At 63.8% G+C, this 15,234-nt stretch overlaps 1 protein-coding gene across 1 annotated transcript in view; it reads right to left on the bottom strand.

Annotated features, from left to right (window-relative positions):
* The window catches only part of COL5A1 (collagen type V alpha 1 chain), a 150,556-nt gene that overhangs the window by 67,271 nt on the left and 68,051 nt on the right, over window positions 1–15,234 (bottom strand). The window contains 7 exon segments of the mRNA XM_047768868.1: window positions 1,974–2,027; window positions 2,365–2,418; window positions 3,248–3,304; window positions 4,859–4,951; window positions 5,753–5,827; window positions 12,149–12,211; window positions 12,418–12,459. Of these exon segments, the coding sequence (XP_047624824.1) occupies window positions 1,974–2,027; window positions 2,365–2,418; window positions 3,248–3,304; window positions 4,859–4,951; window positions 5,753–5,827; window positions 12,149–12,211; window positions 12,418–12,459 (438 nt within the window).

The raw sequence follows: 15,234 nt of genomic DNA, 5'->3' as shown, positions 1-15,234 counted from the left end.
AGCAGAGGCCCCCTGGGCACCAGGTGCGCCGATGGGCAGGGAGGCCCCGTATATAACCAGGAAGAGGCGAGGGTCCAGGAGGGCCCCCGGCGGACGGCCCGCGCCCCAGGTGAAAGGTCACGAGGTGCAGCCAAGGATGAAGGCATCTCAGGAAAGGCGCCCAGGCAAGGCAGCTCCAGGCCAAGTGCAGACACGACCCCGATAGCACAGGGCCAAGGGGGAGCTCCCCCGACTTCCATGCACTTCCAGAAATCACGGGGACTTGGTCAGAAAAGATGACAAAGATTGCACAGCAGGACACGCTGAGCACATGGCCAGAGGCTCCTCGTGGCTGCTGGACCCAGAACTAAAGGCCAGCCCCCGCCCCGAGCCCCTCACGCCATCCCGTCCTCTCCAGCCGCCTGCCGGGGTCCGCAGCCCTAGCACGGGTCTCTGCCCCCAGTCACGTTACAAAGATCCCCCCCACGGCTCCCCATTTTCACCTCCTGCCTGAGAAACTGTTTCCAGGGAAACTTGACAAGACGTATTTACAGAGATACCAAAAAACCCTCAGCAGCTGTCTAGCACAGGGAACGCTACCCAGTATTCTGGGATGAGCTATGTGGGAAAAAGAAAAAACATGGGAAGAATCCGAAAGAGAATGGACGTGGGTGTGTGTACATCTGAATCTCTTCGCTGTGCAGCAGAGACAATCAGGATCTTGTAATCAACCACACTTCAGCAAAACTAAAAAACGAAAAAAGCTCAAGGCAATAAAACAGTCTTCAGAACCGGATGCTAGATAAACCGCCTGCCTCCCGAGAACCACTGAGTTCCAGCCGTGTCAGGACGTTCCAGTGGCCCCTCTGCCTTGTCCCTGGGTGGGGCCCCTCCACCATCTGCGAACTGGCGCCTCAGGGGGCTGCATGAGACAGCCATGCCTGACAGTGGCTCGCTCCGCCACGTCCCTCGTAACTACGACTGACTCTGGGATGGAGGCCGTGTCACCACTGAGGCATTGCTCGCTTTGGTCTCATATATGCTCAGCTAGAGCGGGAATGGGCAGCTAAGTGGCCACTTCCCCTGGTAGAGGGTCATGTCGGCTGAAAGGCAACATAGAAAGAAAAAGGTTTTTTTTCACTCAGTGGAAACATTTCCGTGTTGAAAAGAGCCACATGCTAGAGCCTAATGTGGGTTAACGAGGATTTCCCGAGCTCGTCGGGCTGGGATTCATTACTTTATATTGGGTTATAAACGTACGCCCTCGGTCAGCGGCCACAGTCATTGGGAAGCAGCCCGGTTCCACCCGCTGGAACTGCACCCCAAGCCGAGAAGCCAGGAGGCCAGACACACAGGTGAGGTGCCGGCGGTGTCGGGGAGAAGGGGTGCCGAGCGGCCGCCAGGCCGTGTCCTCCAAAGCGAAGCCATTTCTAGAGACACGAGGCCGTCCCAGATAAACGGGGGCCACGGATAATTTCATCTCCGCACGTGTGCTCTCAGGGGCCCGGGACATTGGTTTAATGAAAAATGTTTGTTAGAAACAGATTCACAGACAGGACAGACTCGTGGCTGCCAAGGGGTGGGGGGATTGGGAGTTTGGGCTCAGACGCAGAGGATGGACGAACACCAAGGCCCTGCCGGACACAGCACAGGGGGCTACATTTGATATCCTGGGATAAAGCATCACGGAAAAAGGATGCGATGAAGAAGATACACGTTCAGCTGCGTCGCTCTGCTACACTTCAATACAACGTTTTACAACGTGTTTAAAATTTAAAAAAAATTTTTTTAAACTAGGTTCCCTTGCTGGGGACAGGGGCGGGGGGTGGGGTCCCTGCATCCGCCCCTCGGAAAGGGACCAGCCGGGCTTGGAGGCAGATGCACCCCGTGAAGGGAGGGGAGCCCGGCCTGCAGGACGCAGTGTTCGGAGCAAACGCGCTGCAGATGCCTGCCCATCGCGGCCCAGCCGCTGTCACCGCGCCCCAAACACTCACCCTTCTTCCAGGCTTTCCTGCTGGGCCGGGTGGGCCCTGCACCCCTCGGGGACCCTGTCCAAAAACAGAGGGCAAAGGTCAGGAGCGCATCTGCGTTTTTTAGAAGAAAAAGCAAAGCCTTGTCCCCGTGCTTGTCCACCAGGCCCACAGCTGCCATCCCTGCTGCCAGCATGTGGGCAACTCCGGGATAGGACACAGGGCCCGCTGCCCCAAGGGACAGCAGGGACGGAAACAGCCAGCCCGTTCCTGCCGCCGCAGACACGGCCGAGGCTCCACACCCGCTGTGCCTTGCGCCCCGGCAGCTCCCACCGACGTCCCGGGGAAACGCAGCGTCTGGGCCCCTCCCGCCTTCCGCGGTGCCCCTTAGAGAGAAAGGCGAGGTGGCACGTACCTGAGGCCCCATGTCTCCCGGCTCGCCCTTCAGACCTCCGCTCCCAGGAGGGCCCTGGGGAGACACGTCTGGTTAGAGGATGCCGCGCGGGTACCGGCTGCAGGGGTGGCGGGAGGGCCGGGGGGGCGGAAAGGACACAGGACCACCCCGGGCAGGGCCCCCTCGGGGCCGGCAGACGGAGCCCGAGGGACGGGCAGGACCCCCTCCGGGTCTGCATCTGCTGCCGGTTTGAGGGAGACCCTGCACCACGGCGCGCGCAAGCCCGGGAGCTCAGACGGGGCTCCTCTCCAGGACGAACTGGGCCACCGTCTGTCACGGCCCAGGGCCGCCCATGGACACCCTCGCCCATCACAGGGCAAGCTCCCCAGACGTGGTGACCGCCCTGCGCCAGCCAACGGGGCGAGGAGCAGACGCAGACCGGGGGCCAGGCCCACCCTCCGGGCACACGGGCGTGTGCTTCAATCCTCCGGCTCCTTGCAAACCGTAGGGGCTGCACGCTTGGCCTGGTTGCCACCACACCCCCCGCCCCCCGGCCAGGTGTGCCTGGGGCACGCTGCTCACCATTCAGTGCAGCAGGGGCCCGGGGGGCGGGGCGCCTAGGGTCAGGGTCTGCCCCCCACTGAGGCAGTCTTGACTAACTAGAAATGACAATGACAGCCTCCAGAGAGAGAACCTTGGAGCCCCGGCGTCAGAGTGCAAGTGTGAGGGCTCCTAGCCCCGCCCCCACTGCAGGCCCCACCACCCCGGGTCCTCCCCACCCACCCGAGGGGCAGGGATGACAGCTTAAACTGCCTGCTGACCGGGTGAGCCCGGAGCCTAACAGGCAGGGGATGGCAAGAGGCAGCCCCCAGCTCCCCCCCCCCAGCCCCCCAGGATGACTTACCATGGGGCCGGGTCTCCCAGTAAGACCCATGGGGCCAGCTGGCCCCCTCAACGCCAGCTGCAAGAAAAAGGGGGACCCGCTGAGAAACGGCTGGTTCTCCTCCATCCTAAGCGGGAAGGGGGCGACGGGAAAGGAGGGGCCGCGGACAGGAGCCTCTGGGGAGAAGGGCACAGGGGCGCCAGGCCCACCCCTCCACTCCTCTGGGGATCCCGGCACCAACCACGAGAGGGACGAAAGGGACGGCAGAGGCGGAAGCCAGGTCATGCTCACCCCCTGCTTTGCGGCGGGCGCTCCACCCGCCTGGGTGTTCATGGCCCGAAGAGGCGACCGTGGAGCCCCAGTCCCCGAGGCCCCACCTGGACACATGCCCAGGCCACTCCCAGCTGCCCTGCACGATTCAACCTGCTTTTTTCTTTCTTTCTTTTTTTTTTTTTTGATGGCCACACCCGAGGCATAGGCAAGTTCCCAGGCTAGGGGTCGAATCGGAGCTGCAGCTGCCGGCCTCCACCACAGTCACAGCAGCATAAGATCCGAGCCACATCTGCAACCTACATCACAGCTCACAGCAATGCTGGATCCTTAAGCCACTGAGCGAGGCCAGGGATTGAACCCATATCCTCTTGGACACTATGTCGGGTTCTCCCACTGAGCCGCAATGGGAACTCCAACCTGCTTCACACAGGGCCTCTTCTGCCCCCTATGCAGCTCTATGTATGGGCATGATGCCATTTTAATCTTGGAAGATTTTGTCATAAACCCTTCTCAGAAGCCCGTCACCCACTTGGCATCCATCGAAACACACAGATTCAGAGGCCACCCGCCAGGAGGGCCGCGACATCCGGTGGCAGCGATGGGGCTTGTTACGCGCTGATTGCATCACACGGCAATTTGTTCCATGGCAACGACTCCGTGCTCACGGCCCGCAATTAATTATCCACGCGCTCTGATCATTAGCATCTATCTGCCGCCAGAGCGGCATAAATATTGCCCAAACAAGGCACGACTGAGCGGCATCTCGTGATGCCCGTTACGGGCTCTCCCCTGCAGGCTTGCCCACCCCACGGGGTGGCTCTGACTCTTATCACAGGCAATCAGCAATCTGGAGCCTTGTCAATTAAAAACCCAATTCGCTCATCTGCTAATTTGCCAGGAGCAGAGCATGCAGGAGGCAAATGCGCCATGCCCACCCCCAACCCAGGCTGAGGGAGGGGCTTTGGGGCCCAGAGGCGCTCCCAGAGGTGTTGGGCTCTGCCAGGCCCCTCAGAGGGACCCCTTCCAGGGTCACATGGGGTTTCTCTCCATCCCCAGGCCCAGGGAGGGCAGCAGACCGCTGAGAGGGCATGTGGGCCGGCAGGGGCCTCTTGGCTCAGCTGCTGTGTTCTTATCCGGGAACCTGGACCCCACTGTGGACAAGGAACCCCTGAAAAACCTCTCCCACCTCTCCTGGTGCTCACCCGAGCCCCCAAATGCACACAGATGACAGGGCCCCTGCAGGGTCCTGACTCCCCGACAGGTGAGGACAGCCAAGGAGGAAAGAGAGGCTTCCCTCCAAGCTGGGCTCCGAGCCCCAAGGGGCTGGGCTCTGTCCCCCCGTCCCCAGGCCCCACTCACCCGAGCCTGCTGGAGGATGGCTTGAGCTTGGGACTCCTGCGCTGAGACCATGGGTCCTTTGGAGCCCGCATCGCCGCCCCCTCCAAACCGGAACTGCAGGTGTAAGACTTGGGGTCACCAAGGGCTCACCGATGTGGGCGCCCACTCTGGACCCCAGGGCCGAGGCAGTGCCTGTTGGCCTCTCCAGTGACAGCAGGGTCTTGGAGGGTCTGGCTGGGCTGCCTCCAGCCCCAGAAGCCCTCCTGCTCACAGGGCACAGAGTTGCTGCATCCGCTCCTGCCATTTCAGCCCCGGGGCCACCCAGAGGCCCTGTCCTCCTGCTGTCTGCGGCATCTCCCCAAGACCCCCAGCTCCTACTTGTTACAAGGAAACGCCCAGGGCCCATGCAAATGCCTGCGCTGAGGCCAAGCGGGGCAGTGCCAGTTTCCAGGCAGGGCCTCCACACAGTCCAGCCAAGCCCTCCACACAGTCGCCCCCAGCCTGGGCTCCCGGGAGGGAGGTGGCCCCGGCTCCTCCGCAGACCCCCAAGGTCATGAGCAGGTCGAGGTCGAGGAGGGACGGGCTGGCGCGGGCCTGAGTGGAGGGGGCGGGTGTGTGACGGAGACAGGTGCCCCCTCAGGACTGGGCTCCACTCCCTCTCGGAGGGGCCAGCCCTGGACGCCGGCAGAGGTGGAGACCTTGACCCTGGTATCCACTCGGCTGTGCCAGCAGCACACCCGCCTCCCCCGCCCCACCGGGCACACAGGGACCCTATTTCTACAGGACAGCTGACCCAGGCTGGAGCTGGTCTGTGGCCGGGCGATAGACCCCCCAGAAACAGCCCAGGGCCTCACTCCGCGTCGCACATCGAGCCCGAGCCCCGCCCCCCGCCCCCCCAGAAGGAAGGGCACTCACAGGCAGCATGAGCATGGTTCCAGGAGGGCCGGGCAGCCCGTCGGCCCCAGGAAGGCCCGGGCGTCCAGGGGGACCCTGTGGACAGAGAGGCCGAGAGAGCCAGATCAGTGCACAGGGATGGAGCCGGGCTCGGCGAGATGGGAGTCAGATCCAGGGCCCCAGGACACACGCTGGACAAGCACAGGACCCGGGCGTGGAATCTCCAGACCCCAAGCCCAGGGGAGGGGTCCGAGTGGAGTCCCCGTGGGCTAAGGACATGGGGAGGGGGTGCTGAGCAGATCCAGAGGGTCAGGGATGGAAAGGGGGGGACACTGTGGGAGGTGGGGGGGGGGTGTCAGGGCTTCTGCGTCCCAGGAACGGCCCCTCCAGCTGTCCCACGGACCATCAGGGCAGCCCAAGGACACCTGCCCTGGCCACTCAGAGGTCCAGTGGGTCCGTGGTCAGCAGGGGGCTCCTCCTTGCACACCCCCCACCCAGTCAGACAGGAAGCATCCACGCTCTGGGACAGACTCGAGGACAGAGACGCCAAGAGGAGCCAAGTGCCCCTGAGCAGGTCAAGGACCCGCTTGTGCAGACGCTGCATGGCCAGGACACGGGCCCTGCCACACGCCCCTCGGCAGTGTCCAGGTTGGCAGGGGCCCGCGCCAGGCCTATGAGACTGTGGCGCTGGTACACATTCTTATCTTCAGAAGAGCCTTTTGTCAGCTTCCCACTACCACGGCCAGACCTGCAACCAGCTTGCGGTGGCAGAGGGCTGGCTGCAAACAGGTGAGGTTTAGCTCCGCCTCCGCAGGGAGGGGCCTCCGCGGGGCCCCAGCCTGGGGCCAGGCAGGGCAGTGCTCCCCACGCCCACCAGGAGGGGACCGAGCCGCAGGGTGGCCCATCCTGGAAGGGCCCAGAAGGGCAGGCGCTGCCTGGGCCAGAACGCTCACCTGCCCGTCTTATCTCCCGCAGATCTTTTTACCCCAAGACTGACCCCTGCTCCCGTGAGCACCACACATCACAGACGCACACAGAGGGCAAAGAGAGAGCCCTTCTCCCTCTTCCGGAAGTGACCAGGCCTACTGCCCGCACCCGGGCAGGGCTGGCAGCACATGCACCAAACGCAGCGTGAATCTCGCCCGTTGGTCTAGGGGTGCGAGGCGGGGAGGTGGCTTCTTCCCTTTGCTGAGATCGTCCCGCCCATGCGGTTGGGCAGGGTGCCCTCTGCTGCTCCTCACGGCCTCTGTGTGCGCATGGCTGCCGTCTTTTTAGCGGCCGACGCATTTCCCGGGCAGCACAGACCCACCACTTGTTTGGTCCATCCGCCGCCTCCTCCCCGGTTTCATCAGGACACAGGCTGCTTTTCAGCATCTCTCTAGGTAGAGCCTCGGAGGCGGAAGTGCAGGGTCAAAGGATTTCATCCTTTTTCTTTTTTTAATTGCTAATGGACATGGCCACATCGCCCTCTCCTGCCCCTCTGGAAACCATTCTCAGAAGAAACACTTGCTTAAACAAACAAAGGTCCAGAGCGTGTGTGCCCACCTAGATGTCCTCTCACAAATCTGGTGCCCACGGCTGAGCTTTCTGCCCACGTTGATCCCAAAGCACACCCCCAATTCAAAGCGTAGGGTCCGTGTCGTCCAGGGAGCAAATGCCACCCACGGGGTGTCCGCCTGGCGCGTGAGCGTGTGCGTGTGCCTCTGTGTGTGTGTGTGTGTGTGTGTGTGAACAGCGCTGGAAGCCAGGAGGCACAGCGGGGCGGCTTCCTGTCCATTGCCACTTTCAAAGCTCTCCCGCCCCCTCTTTCTAAGCCATGGGGTGAAAATTGAATTTTCACCAAAGCAATTTCACCCTCGCGCTGGTAGAAGCAACAACTGCATCCAGAGCGACTCCCCAGAGTGTGTGAACTGACGGATGAGACGAATCGGGAAACCCCACGAGAAGGAGGTGGCTGGCGGGAGAAAAGCCCCCCCCCCCGCCCCGTGCCCCCTTCCAACGCTCGAACATCTGGCCTGAGGCCTGCGGAGTGCCGCCTGCACCTGCATTTACCTCCGCTCAAAAAACCTGCCAGCAAAACGTGGGCACGCAGCCAGGCCTGTGCCTTAAGGACTCAGTCCCCTGAGCGGAAAGGTGAGCTACGTCACAGCCACCTCCCTGCCCCCAGGACAGGGGACCCAGGCCAAGGACGGGGTGCGCTCTGTCCACGGCCTGCGCCAGACATTCAGGGCGCTCCGGCGGCCGCGGGCCCGCGACAAGCTGCGGCTGCTCCGGCCGCCGGGCTCAAGGCGAACTGAGAAACACCGCCCGGTCTTCCTGTGTCTTCTGTCACTTCATCAGCTGGGCCCCAGACCAGCACCCTGATTTGGCCAGATGGTGATGACGTAAAACCCTGGCCCCGCAGGGCTGGTCACACGTGGGCCAGAGAAAGAAACACAGCAGCCTTTCCATGTGGCGCATCGGCTGCTGCCTAGCAGAGGGTCTTTCCGAGGCCATCCTGGCACCGCCCTGGCACAGAGGCGAAGAGCCAGGGAGCTCCAAGCGGCCATCGGCCACAGCTAGAGACTCAGGCCCGAGGCTGAACCTGTGAGCCCAGGGCTCAACACCACGAAGGACGCGGGGTGACCCCCAGCCGTGACGTAGGTGGAAGCAGCACACGGAGCCCAGCTGCGTCTCGCAGTAAAGGCAGTGGGTCAGGAAGGGAGCTCCAGAGTCCAGAGGAGTCTGTGCTGAGATATTTTTGGTTTGCTCTTAGAAAGACCCAGAAAAGGAGAGGAACACGCATCAACCCTCAGATCCCCGACATACACGCTTTTTAAAAAAAAAAAAATGTCAGGCTGGTTCCTGGGCAGTTGCAGCTTGGGAGTGTCTGGCAAAGTGCTCAGAGGTCACTTCCTGCTCTGATGCTGAAAGCCGGGGTCAGGGGCTACTCCTACGGTCAGGGCCAGAGCCCTGGGGGAGCTGTGGGCACAGGATGCAGGCAGGCTCATGGCCTGGCAAGTCCCAGCCGAGCTCCCTGGGGTTTTCAGAGCCTGGCAGGCCCGGAGGAGGCAGAGGTGCGCCCGAGGTCAGGTTCCGCTTTCAGCCTGTCCCCTCGCGAGGGCCCCCCTCTGTGTGCTCCCTAATATGAAAAGAGTCCTTCTGGCTTCCAGGGGACTCGAGGGATTAACAAGACGACAGAGGCTCAGCACCAATGATGCCTCGTTGACACCACTGGCGGGGCGGGGGCGGGGGGGGCACCAAGTCAGAGAGAGGCCGTGGCCCCACCACACCGGGGATGGCCCCGGGGCACAACCAGGTGTCCCAGACCGGGTGGCCCCATGAAAGGGTCCTGGGCACACAGGGGCACCAGAGGCAGAGCCACACGTCCTGCCCCAGGAGGCGGGAGACAGTGAAACAAGCTGGCACTGCGGGCACAAGGCGCGGGCACACGCCGTAGCCTTGGCGAGGCTAAACACTTCCCCCGAGCCTCAGGGGACTCTGCCTCTCTGTCACGTTGCAGGGCCCAGCCTGCATCCACTCTCCTGGCCGGGGGTGTACAGCCAGCCAGGAGGGAGTGTGTGGACACAGTGGGGCACTGAACCAGCTGGCACCGGGGAGGCTACCAGCCACTGTCAGTGGGCAGAGTGACGGCTGTTCTTACCAACCTCTTAGGGTGCAGAAAAGGCCCTCAAGCAGAATCCCGTGGGGAAGCCCAACCTTCAAAAAGTGAAGATGTGGGGGAGGGGTTGAGGAGAAGGGGCTGGAGAGGCGGTGCCCGTGGCAGTGTCCCTATGGACGGAGCAGGGACAGACCCAGAGTCACTGACCCTTCCGTCCTCCCTGGCCCCCCCGCCAGGGTGTCAGGTGCATCTCGGTTCTGCGGGGGGAAGGTACCCCTGTGGGAAAGGGCCCCTTTGCGGTCCTGAAGGGCCTTGGGAGGAACCCCTGAGGCTTTGCGAGCATCCAGGCTGTTGGGCGAGGGAGGGGCTCCCGCCTCAGCCATTCGGACCCAACACACTCGTTGGTGAAGCAATGATTATTGGAAGCTCACGGCGAGAAAGGATTGGAGGGGCCAGCAGCTAAGACAGGGCGCAGAAGACAGGTCCAAGAGGCGCGGCCAGGAGAGCGGGGAGCCTGCAGGCGCAAGTGTGGGCCAGGAAGGGGAGGGAACACAGGCGCGTGTCGGCAGGATGCCTGGACAGGATGCTGTGGGCACAGGATGCAGGCGGGCTCATGGCCACCGGCCCGCTGCGTGCCCACTGCAGGCACAGGAGAAAGGCAGGCGTGGAGCCCGCCTTCGAGGAACTCACCATGCAGTTAGGAAGGAAGGTTCCAGCAAGAAAAGGTCAGACAGCAGGTAATTAGCCACAAGCGTTAGGAAGGGCTGCAGAATCCCAGGGATTCTGAGGTCGCCCTCATGAGGCAGCCGTGCAGGCGACTCTGCAGCCAGTGTGCTTTCGCTGCTGATTAGCAGGCGACCCAGAGATCTGGGCATTGAGAGGAGAGGACGCTGAGCTGTGAGCAGGGACAATTCCTGGACAAGGGATAATTCCCGGCCCAGAGGGTGGGCAGCGCGCAGCTCCTGGAAGTAGCCCCGCTCCTGGGAAGCGCCTCGGGAACGTCCGTGGGTTGTGGGTTTCCCTCCAAGTCCAGGGCCAGGAGGCGCTGGAGCAGGTGGTCCCTCTGCCCCCCGCCCCCCCGCCCCGCCGCCGGCCCGTCTCCTGGACCCTCCCCTGAACTTAAGAGAGGCCACCTCTAAAAGCACCGATTCCAACCTCAGGGGTCTTGGCCTCTCTAGGGCTCCAGAGGGTCACTGCCTCTGGCTCTGAGCAGGTTCGGTCCAGAGGCAGGGACCCAGTGGGGATGAGGGTCCCTCTAGTTCGTGAGCATTTAGACCCTCAGGGACAGACCCATGCCCAGCACTGTGGACACTCGGTGAGTATCTGGGTGCTGGACAGACGAGCGGAGGGACAGCGGAGGCCAACCAGGGACATTGGTCAGTAGAGTGGCCCCTGGGGCCGGCGCCCAGCCTACATCTAAGCAAGATGTCTGCTGCCCCACGCTGTGCTCTCTCACTGATGTGTGGACTCGGTCACACCCAGGGGTCCCTCTGATGGTGGCTCTGTGGGGGGACACGGCTGTCACCCCATCTTACAGAGATCTTTGGAGTGAGCTGGGTTAGAGACGACAGTCCCCGGGGCCAAACCCAAGCGGTGCTAGTTCTGGGGTCTGGGAAGGATGGTGGGCCCTCGATGGCTTGTCCGGAATTCTGAGCACGTGGCAGAGGCGGGGAAGTAGGAAAGGCGGAGGCCCCCCACCCCCCACGGAGCCAGGTCCCCAAAGCCACCGGCCACAGGTGCCCAACTGGTGCGGCTGCTCCCAGAGGCCCTGCAGTCACTGCTCTGTCTGCAGACCTCAGGGGAGCATCACCCCAAAGCCCCCAGGGCCTGGCCGCCTTTCCTCGTGACCAGACCAGCCATGGTCCACCCCCCGACCATGAGGGTCTCACGCTGCTCTGGGCAGTGTGCCAGGCCGAGGGATAACGTCCCAGCTACAACTCAGCCACCCGATTACTAGCGTTTATTCCGCCCGAGCTCGCATCGGCATTCGCTAGACCAGCAGGAAAAACGGGAAGAAAAAGAACCAAGCCAACCTGGAGAACCTACAGGGCTGCAGTACCGCAAACCCCCACTAGGTGTCAGAACGAAACTGGGGCATCCTGGGCTCAGCCAGCATCTCAACGGCAGCCCCCGGCCCCCAGGATGCGTCCCTGTGACCGAGGTGACCCTAGGAGGATCCCTCTCACCAGGGTGAGCTCAGAATGACCCCTTTCACCAAGGGGACCTCCAGAGGCGTCCCTTGAACAAGGGCAAGCCTGGGATGGTTGCTGTAACCAGAGAGACCTCAGAATTGTCCCTTAACCTGGGGACCTCAGGATGCACCCCTGTGACCAGGGTGAGCCCAGGATGGTCTTTGACTCCTGTGTCTATGGCTTGATTTCCAACACGGATGCTGACGCGAGGGGGACTGAAGACCAACCAAGGTCTCCTATCGAGGGTGGGCCAAGGTGGACCCCGCGTGACGCCCAGGCAGCACCCAAGCTCTCTGGCCACTGCAGCCGTTGCTACTGCTGCCCTAATGCAGGGCCACAGGGCCACCACGCTGTGCTGATCCCTGGCCTCCAAGGGCCCACGGCCCGGCTGAGTCTCACTCTAGCAGGAGCCCACTGCCCCGGCTCAGGGCCAAGAGTGGACCCCTAACTATCTAAAGAGGACGGACGCAGTAGGGGGTGGCGTGAGATGTGACGAGACCGGAGCAATGTGGGGAAGGACGTCAGTGTGTCGCCGTCACCCACACACAAGGACACGGCCAGTCCCCGGCAGGGAGGGGCCTGGACACCGGCGGAGCCCTGATCCCAGGGGCCCGGCCACCTTACCCTTTCTCCAGGGTCGCCCACTTGGCCAGTGGGACCCATCGTTCCTGGAGGTCCCGGGAGACCCTAGAATTAAAAACAAAATGAGGCAGAGGTCAAAGATGCAGCCACGGGGCGGTTCCCGCCTGGCGGGGGTTCCCGCTTCCTGGGTGGTGCGGGGGTGACAAGCCGCCAGGGGCATCTGCTCCTCTTTTCCATCCACGAGCATTAAAGGGCCTCCCGCCAGCCCGAGCGCCTCCCCCACGTCCTGGGAGATACACCCTGACACTCACCGCGGGGCCTTCTGGTCCGGGCGGCCCCTCCAAAAGCATGCCCTGGAAGAGACGGGAGAGCGTCTGAGACCCCAGGGTCCTTCCTCATCCCGAGACCCCGCATGGGCCAGGCCCAGGGACGCCTCCAGGCTGGACGGACCAGAGGACCGGAGATCGGGCCTCTGGGGCAGCGCCCTCCGCCTGGCAGGGGTCCCGAGCAGCGTCTGTAACAGGGGCTGTGGTGCGGCCACGGCGACTCCCCCGAGTGTTTCCAGGGCAGCAACAAGCCCACAGCAAACCAAGAGGCTTCCCTCGGAGCAGCTTCCAGAGGACAGGGAGGGCCAGGACCCCCGGTGCCACTCGGGTCCTCCTGCCCTCCGCGAGGCAAGGCCTAGGCAGGCGCTGGTGATTGCCACTGAGGGAGCCGTGGGCCCCAGGATGAGGGGTCAGAGAGGGTGGGGGGACGGCTGTGGGTGGATTCCGGGGGGACAAGAGGAGAGGGGCCCCATGGGCTGAGAACCCCACCTGGAGAGCCTTCAGGCCCGGGGAACCTCAGGCCTGGGGAACCTTCAGGCCAATTCCTGAGACTGCCCCTCGCCCTCCAGGCAGGCCATGCCTCACCCGCTGCCCACCCAGCAGCCCCAGAGCAAGTGGGAAAACTGCCAAATCCACTGGACCCTCGGCCGTGCTCCCCTCCCAGGCCCTTCCCGGGCTGGGACGAGGTCCCCCAGACCTGACTACTGGCCCCCAAATAGGGACAGGGCCCCCCGCCCCATCAGCCTCCGTCCCTGCGTGGGTCTCCTCTCTGCTGTGAGGTCAATGCCAAGGTCAGGCAGGCCCCGGCGTCCCGGGTGTTCTGTGCTCACTCGGGGGTATGAGGGGCTGCACGGCCCCACGGGGGTCTGCAGGCTGAGAGCGGGGGGTGGGGGGCGCTGGAGGACCAGGCGCGGGGCAGGCTTCAGCCACACAGTGGGGCCACTGGGCACAGTGACACCTCCCTCCCCGTGAAGTCCTGCGGCTGCCGGGACCCCTCGGGCCTGCAGCCGGCCTCCCCCCACCCGCTGCCCCAGAATAAGGCCAGGGCAGGGGCCCATCAAGGGCGGGTTTTTCTTCGAAGCGGAAACCAGGAACCGCTTCCTGGGGCACGAGGTCAGCACAGGGGGCGGCCAGCCGGCCGGGGGGACAGCGGGTCCCAGGGATGCCACGTCCCTCCCGCCCCCGCCGGGGCTGCCCAGCGGCAGGGAGGAGCACCCTGTGTTTACACAGATGTGCGCTCGGAGAAATGTTTGCAGGCGCGTTGCACACAGACAGCTCATCCCAACGGCCTCCCACGCCAGCTCCCCTGTTTCCTTCTCCACGCAGGCAGCTGAGGGGGCTCGGGGCCGAGCTGGGATGAGGACAGGAGCCCGGGCCCTGCGGGCTGCAGGACCGCAGCTGTTTCCGGGACATGCCAAGGGCCGTCGTCGGGGAGCCGGGGCCTCAGTGGGCTCGCGAGGGAGGACCGCCCCGGGCCAGCTCGGGGAAGGCGGGGGGCCACCGGGCGAACGAGCAGGCTGAGGGCTCTCGGCACTTTCCCAGGCGTGGCCATCGCTGGGAGGGGACCTGGGGCCACCACCCCACCGAGGACCCGTCTCGACTGAACATGGAGACTGGTCCCCACTGCTCGGCTGAAGGGTTCCTATCCTTTCAAGGAGCCCCCGAGGCTGCCGAGCTGCTACAGAGGGAGGGTACCGGATCTGAGTGGGAAAGAGCCCCCACCCCTGGGGTGGGCGGAGACAAGGAGCCGGTTTCAGTGAGTGACACACCCGAGGGCGAGTGGCTGCGCAGGTGGGAGGGGAAACAGCCTCCCCCCCACCCCCAAAACGGGCCTGGACACCGGCCGCAGCCGTGAGACCTCGTCGGCCACCTCCCAGGACGCAGCCATCTGTTGATGAGGAACTAAGACTTTGAGGACAGCTGGCGACACTCCAGGTTGAGAAATTCCAAATGTTTACACCATCTCCCCAGGGGGACCAGCCTCGGCCCCGCAGATGCTCCGAGCAGGCTGGGGGCTGGGCAGGAGCAACGCCAGGACCCGAGGGGGCGGGCACCGTCCCTAACCACATCCAGATGGCTGGCTCTTCCCCCAGGGAAGACGGAGTGGATTCTAGGGACACGCTGTTTGCGTTGGACGGCCTGGGCGTGTTCAGCCCTCACCAGCGGTGCCTGGTGCAGCCTGGCAGCTGGACTCCCTGGGTGCCGCCTCCACCCCCAGCCCCGACCTGGGGTGTCCAGCTGCCATGGCTTTTACACAGGGTCAGCCCAGACTGGGGGAACGTGTGAATGGGAAGCTCATCCAGACCTAGGTGCCGCCAGGCCTCCCAGAACTGGGTCCCAACCCGGGATCCCACAGAGCCCGGCTCCTGCCTGCCTGGGGCTCCCACTCTTCCTGGACAAGATGCCCCTTTCACTGTGGCCACGGGGACGCTACGGAGGACACCTAAGTCCACGGCCAGGTCAAGGCCATCTGGGTTGTGCTCCACGCACGGCTGGACCACGGAAGCCACAGCGGGGGTGGCCCACCTCCTGGCATACCCCCAGCCCTGCAAGACGGGAGGGGGTCCTGGGCAGCCCGTCCCTTAGGGGAGGCTCCAACCAACGCTGGCTGCCTGCCCCTCCCTGGGGTGGCCTTTCTCCCTGCACCTGCACTTGTCAGGATTTTTCATGTCGCTGAGCAAGGGGCCCCCTGGTACCCGTGCCCGCCTCCCTTTGGCACCTCTGTCCCTTCCCCAAACCCCATCCTTCAGCCTCAGACAGGCCCTGCCTCCCGTGGGCCCTCAGGGAGCAGGGAAAGAGGAT

This window comes from Phacochoerus africanus, chromosome 2 (genome assembly GCF_016906955.1).
Source record: "Phacochoerus africanus isolate WHEZ1 chromosome 2, ROS_Pafr_v1, whole genome shotgun sequence".
Taxonomy (NCBI): Eukaryota; Metazoa; Chordata; class Mammalia; order Artiodactyla; family Suidae; genus Phacochoerus; species Phacochoerus africanus.
This window is presented reverse-complemented; position numbering and strand designations above follow the sequence as displayed.